The sequence below is a fragment of the Protomyctophum bolini genome, assembly GCF_963924005.1.
Source record: "Protomyctophum bolini genome assembly, chromosome: 7".
NCBI lineage: Eukaryota > Metazoa > Chordata > Actinopteri > Myctophiformes > Myctophidae > Protomyctophum > Protomyctophum bolini.
The window spans coordinates 22,229,969-22,235,968 of record NC_137868.1 but is presented as its reverse complement, the minus strand read 5'-3'; the positions used below and the strand labels follow the sequence as shown (position 1 = coordinate 22,235,968).

Genomic DNA, 6,000 nt, shown 5'->3' with positions numbered 1-6,000 from the left:
CAACGTGCGGCGCCATCCATGTTTTGGCCATGTCGTGACGTCATTTATGCATCCTACCTGGGTCAGTCCCCTCCCCCATTCTGAATTCCCATAGACGTGTTTAATAATTTAATAAATAAGAACTGTATTCCAAATTAAACCAAAGAGCATGGTGGTTTGATTAATATGGATATGAAGTATCAACTGACTGCGAAAAAACACTAACACACTAATATTACACACCGACAAATTAGTAAACATTTCGCCAGAAACGGACTGTATCAAAAATGAATGACTATCGTAAACGATACAGAGCCACGTACCTGACAATATCGCCAGGACAGTTTATTTTTGGACCACAATTCTTATGAGATGATTCTGAGATGATCCAATTTTATTGACGTCTGGACTTCGGTACTCTATTGGCGTAGCAGAATTGGCTCAAGAGACTAAAAGCCCAATATCTCACCAGACCCGTGGCGGAAATTACCCTTTAGGCTAGTGGATAAGATGCTTCCCAGCGTACGTGGGAGACCTGGGGTTCGAATGCCGGGTGTTGCATAGACGAAAATGGTGTCCAGGCTACTGTGCAACATAGGTACAGAACACACCTCTTCTGCCTACACCAAACTATCAGCTATGCCCTTCCTAAAAAGGTCTGCATATAAAAATAGTAATAAAACCAGTCACCCTTCAGTCTGATTTGTGACAACACCTCTGGATCCCTGTAGATTCTTTCTACAGAAATGTCTTCTTGCGCACACACAACAAAGTCACACCAATGCAAGCCTGACATTAGGAGCTGGCCTTGAACTTGCCAGTAGTAGGCATGCTGTTTCTTCAAGACCGGTGAGCCATTCTTCATGGTCATGTACTTGCAGTCTACATAGCTAGATAAATTGGGACACTTGAACTCTACCAAACCGAAAGGTGGGTACTCAGAAGGATCGAAAACCTTGCCATCAGGAGAGGCTGCCAGCCAGGGAGCATCAGGGTGAATCACAAGGCCACACGGGTGATAATTGATGTTCTTCCTCTTGGCATACTCCATTGCTGCCTCCATCTCCATCGCCAGGCCCCTCTTCATGTCAGCCGTTTGTACGGTGCCCCTCAGAATTCTTGTAGCCAAATTAGTAGCTGAAGTCTGCCCCCTAACATGACACGCCTCTCCAAACCTGTAGGTAGTGCAACAGTTCATATAATCACAGGGTCATCTTATGAGCTTGTAGATCAGCTGTTTTTGGTATTGTTGTCGTGTAACGCGTGATTTCTTTATACGTCCGTGATATTATATAATACAAGTGACAAATCTGATAATTACTGATAAGCCGTTAGCTTTAAGCCGTCTCTTAACCCCTATAATGCCTATACTATTATTGATCTATTTGCATATACTTGAGTCAGATGTTTCTCAATAGCAATGGAAGAAAATACAGGACATATTTGTTTCAGTCTACAATGTGAACTTCTCTTCACTTCACTAACCCTAGCCTGGCCTTGTACATTTGGTTTTAGAATTTAGACCAACATGAGGTTATCTGTTGACATACAGAAGCATTTGTAAATGTGGCAGTAAAAATCTGTTGTTTGTTGCCTGGGCTAGTGTATAAGTGTATAAGGTGTTATGTATTCAATTTGGGTCAAAGAAGCAAGATGTTGAAACTGATGTTGTACTTCCTGTGTTGAGAGTTGGAAATTGGAGTTGACTACAAAACAAACAAAGGTTGACAGCAATTGTAGGGGGTAGAAATCAGGCAAATCAGGGTACTCAAATACATTATTCACTTTGAAAATAAATAAGCATTTTATTTCTTTATTGGTTAATGTGAAATATAAAGGATGTTGGTTTATAGAACTGTTGACCATTTGTGTTCAGTCATTTAAAAAAACTATATTATTCTTCTCTAATATTGTCAGCAAATATAGATTGTATTTTACACAGCTGACAGTTTGCTCTTACTCAGGGAGCAGGGAGTATGAAGCAAAAGGGGTACGAATAATGGTAAATTCTAACCAATTCCATCCAGTCCAGTCCAGCCTGGAGTCCTGTGACTCACTCTCGTCCAGCCTTCAACTTTTCCTCCACTGTGTGGTCGCCCCTGGATCCTCCCAGGCATTGTGGACTCTTGGCCAGGCTAGGGTTACTCCCCCACTGCTGTGGGGTCTTAGCCTGGATAGCCAGTGCATGAACACAGCTACTCAGCTCCTCACTCAATGTGTCGTGGACCAGGCGGTGGCGCTGTATCAACGACAGACCATCAAACCTTGGGCTGACCACAAGGACTCTGAAGTGGGACTCGGAACCAGGAGGCACGGAATGCATGTGGCTTTCATTGTGGACCTCCAAGTGCTCTGGTTCAAGCATGTTAGTCAGCTTGGTTCTGATGGCCCTCTCAACGGGCCGACTAGGGTCTGGGTCCATGTGCGGTCTGAAGTTGGCCAAAGACCGGGTTGAGGCAACAGAGGTGTAGACAGGCCGAGCAATACGGAGGACGCAGGGCAGCATTAGATGTTGTGGCAGCAGGAGACCTTGATGTAAACAGATCTGAAAGGCACTTGTGTTAGAGAAAGAATGAGGCACAGAACAGCATAAAACTCAATTCAGCACACTCCCTCAACAGCTGTACCTCTAATAATCATCATGGCAGGTCAATTTGTTATTAATAGATGATAAATGACATTGCAGTGATGTCATTGCATGATGATATTATGTGATATCACAAATCGGCATCATTATGTAGAATAACAATGATGTGTATATTGATTGACTGGCTATCAATTTAAAATTACATGAAATGCTAGTTTGTTTATTTGTTTATTATATTATTTTTGTTAACAACAATGTGTGCTTTTATGTGCTATGTTACTTTTAATACGTCTACACCTAACACCATACAGAAATAAATACATCTAGTCTGGGTCTGACCGTCTGACAGCTCTGACAATGACAGGAACCCCCTGGGACTGGGTCAGCCCAATCCGAACCGAACCGGGCTCAAAAATGTCAGAAACTTCAGTACCATTGGGTTCTGCTTGTAGGGCTAACAATGACACAGACCTAGCTCTGGTCCATAGCCTTCTACTGCGGTTTGACAGTTGACACTAAAGCACACTAGGCATAGCAATAACTAGCTAGCTGTGCTAGCCGTAGCTTGACATACACTTGTCAAATCATTCATCCCGTTAGTAAAATGCAGCTCGTGTATATTGAAGAAACTAGAATGCCGAAGAGCGGCGAAGACACAGTCTGACTCACCTTCTGCTCACTGAATACTATGGTTGTTGAATGATTACGGTCCACGGACGGGACGTTGGACGTTATGAAATGTTACTGCAGAAATTATCACCGGAAAAAAGTCCGCACACACCGTTTCCGTATCCGCCCCTCCTTGATCCGCTCTGGACCTTTTTTTTTGTAGTATTCATTTATTATTATTTGTTTGTTTATTTAATGGTCTTAATTGTCTTATGTATCATTGAATTTGTCTACCGTATTTATTTCTGTGTTTACTCATCTATTTCTGTATTTGATGATGAAATTATATGCACATATACAGTATTAAATATAAACATTTATATACATAGAAAAGAGGAGGAATTCTGCTCAGCCTATTTCATTTAATACAACATCATCATCATCATCATCATCATCATCATCATCACTATTATTACTGTTATAGGCCTATAGAATATAATCAAATGCCATGGAGAAACTTTACTATTGCCAAGTAATGGTGACAAAATACTGTCTGGGAGTTGTAGAGATAAATCACAGCACCTGAGGCTGAGGGCTTGTGGCCTTTAGGTCATGACCACCATGCACTGTCTATTTTCAAGTCATAGTTATTTGCTATATCTGCATTAATGGCATATGTTTCTGTTAGATCTAAAAAAAAAACTGTACAAATGACAGAAATACACAATTAAGTTTTTATTCTTTATTCTTCATGTTTCTTTGTTATCCATTGTAATTCTAAAAGGTCATTTGCACAACAGAGTGCAACCTCCATAATAAATCAACAATGAGAAAATATAAGAAAAAAAATCTCACACCATAAAATAGAATTGACGTTGAAACATTTAGCCTAACTATATTTTTCATAACCAGTATTTAACATTGATGTATTTATTTATATTCCATTCTCATTTACAAAATACACAAAATCAAAGACAACATACAGTATTGTTATTTTACAGATTTTTTTTTCTCTCTTTCTTTTTTGTCTTTTTATATACGGTATGCATGGTTCCACAAACTGTTTCTATACTTACATACAAACAACTACAGGCTCTACAGCACAGTATAATGACAAATGTGATAGATTCATTGTTACATTTAGTTAATAGCAATGCAATCTTATTGACAAAAGCCTCAGGACCTAGCGTTGTTTTATAGAACATGTGAATGTTACATGTTCAGCCCTGTTTATTAAACCAACACTCAGTATTTCGACAGACAAGGCCAGCATATAATGTGCTTAGATTTCCAATAGCTTTTAGGGAGAGAAAGAGACAATACACAAAGACTTATTGCTTTGTTAACTTTTTGCACTCACAATTTACTGTTGCTCCGGCAACAGGTAAGTTAATAATAATCATACAAAAAAACCCTGTAACAGAAGCTAAGATATGTACGTATTTACTATAGACCATCTTGATTTGACAAAGCCTAAACCGACTCACTGAGATTTGATAGATAGATTAGCATGTTCACCGCATTCCATGTCAAACTTTGCAATAAATATTTTGACATCGTTGTTTAGAATTGAATAGGTGATACTGGATGACATACAATCAGGACATGGAGTGACACATTAGGAACATGTGATGCGGACGTTTCCATTTTTTCCAAATGATTTTGATTTATTAATGTCTGTGCTTTTAAGAGGACATCTGGACAAAGTTGCTGTCTTTCTCACTGCTGGCCACAGGCTTCCTAAATCAATTCGGACAAACTGACTTGTACTGTAGCATTATTTTGAGTAACTCAAAGGGCACAAGGAGATTATTATTATATATTATTTGTTATTTAATAGTTAATTTTATTTACATATGTTCATATCTTTATCAGAGACTTGATGATGTAATGTGTAAACTTAAGACATACAAAATATTTGGCAATAATTAATGAGAGATGGTACTCATGGCACACTCAGATAATGGTCACCTTCTCAGATGTTAAATTTAGAATCTCTACAGTATGTTCACAACTGCATGCATATTCATGATCTGGTCATTTGGTAGCGTTTGGTCTTTGTGCTCTTGCTAAATGTTCAAATTGATTCTCAATAAACCTCTAGCAAAGCTGGATGTCATCAAGAATACAAGGCATTTTATAACTGTGCATGTACAACTATGTACATTTAGTGCAGTGGGTTAGTCTCAATAACTGTCTCGAGTCTACATATGGCTGCTATCCTACAAAATGGCAGTTTGGACAAAAAATAATTCATTAAATCTGAAACATTGTCTTTCATTGTATGTTGATTTTTGTACCATGCAATTGTGAACATATTATTGGCTGATAAGCTGCATTAAAGGGGCATGTGACAATATTCTCCCCTAACACTCTGTGCTGTTACCAGTAGATACATTTGTATACATGTATTCTCAGCCCTTGGCAGTGTGTTCTCTACAATGGATCTCATGTGTCATTAGTACATATCTAAAACAAACATATGCCCCATTATACAAAGTATCGCCTTCACTATGAAATGTATCATTAGCCTCTGCGCTTATCATCACTGTTCAATGTGTGTTATAACGGCAATAAATAATCACCATAATCAAAGAAAATGTAAAGAATTGTAATTACAGCACCTATACTCCTATTGTGTTCTGGGAGAATTTTGTCTGCTCTTTGTTTGATCATTATCATATTGGAATTTGTCTATAATCTTTAAGACTTTCCTGAACATTGGATCAATAATGTATCTTAAATGTATACATATAACATTTCCACTCAAATTAAAATACTTTGTACCTAATATAAAATGGCAAAATCAACATAAAACTTCTGTA

At 38.4% G+C, this 6,000-nt stretch overlaps 1 protein-coding gene across 2 annotated transcripts; it reads right to left on the bottom strand.

Moving 5' to 3' along the window:
• Positions 1-1,776: 1,776 nt before the first annotated feature.
• bola1 (bolA family member 1) lies at positions 1,777-3,321 on the bottom strand. 2 transcript variants are annotated; one of them, XM_080767442.1, is made up of 2 exons: positions 3,236-3,321; positions 1,777-2,524 (listed from the first exon to the last, which is right to left on the bottom strand). In XM_080767442.1, the coding sequence occupies exon 2, from the start codon at positions 2,483-2,485 to the stop codon at positions 2,033-2,035; it is 453 nt and encodes a 150-aa protein (XP_080623568.1). In that variant the 5' UTR covers positions 2,486-2,524; positions 3,236-3,321; the 3' UTR covers positions 1,777-2,032. The 2 variants fall into 2 exon arrangements, with proteins under 2 accessions (XP_080623568.1, XP_080623567.1); XM_080767441.1 differs by having other exon boundaries at positions 1,777-2,508; positions 3,236-3,293.
• Between the last annotated feature and the right edge of the window lie 2,679 nt (positions 3,322-6,000).

What these genes read in the sequence shown, in the direction of transcription:
- bola1 (XM_080767442.1), bottom strand. Translation starts at nt 2,485, where the DNA reads ATGCTGCCCTGCGTCCTCCGTATTGCTCGGCCTGTCTACACCTCTGTT.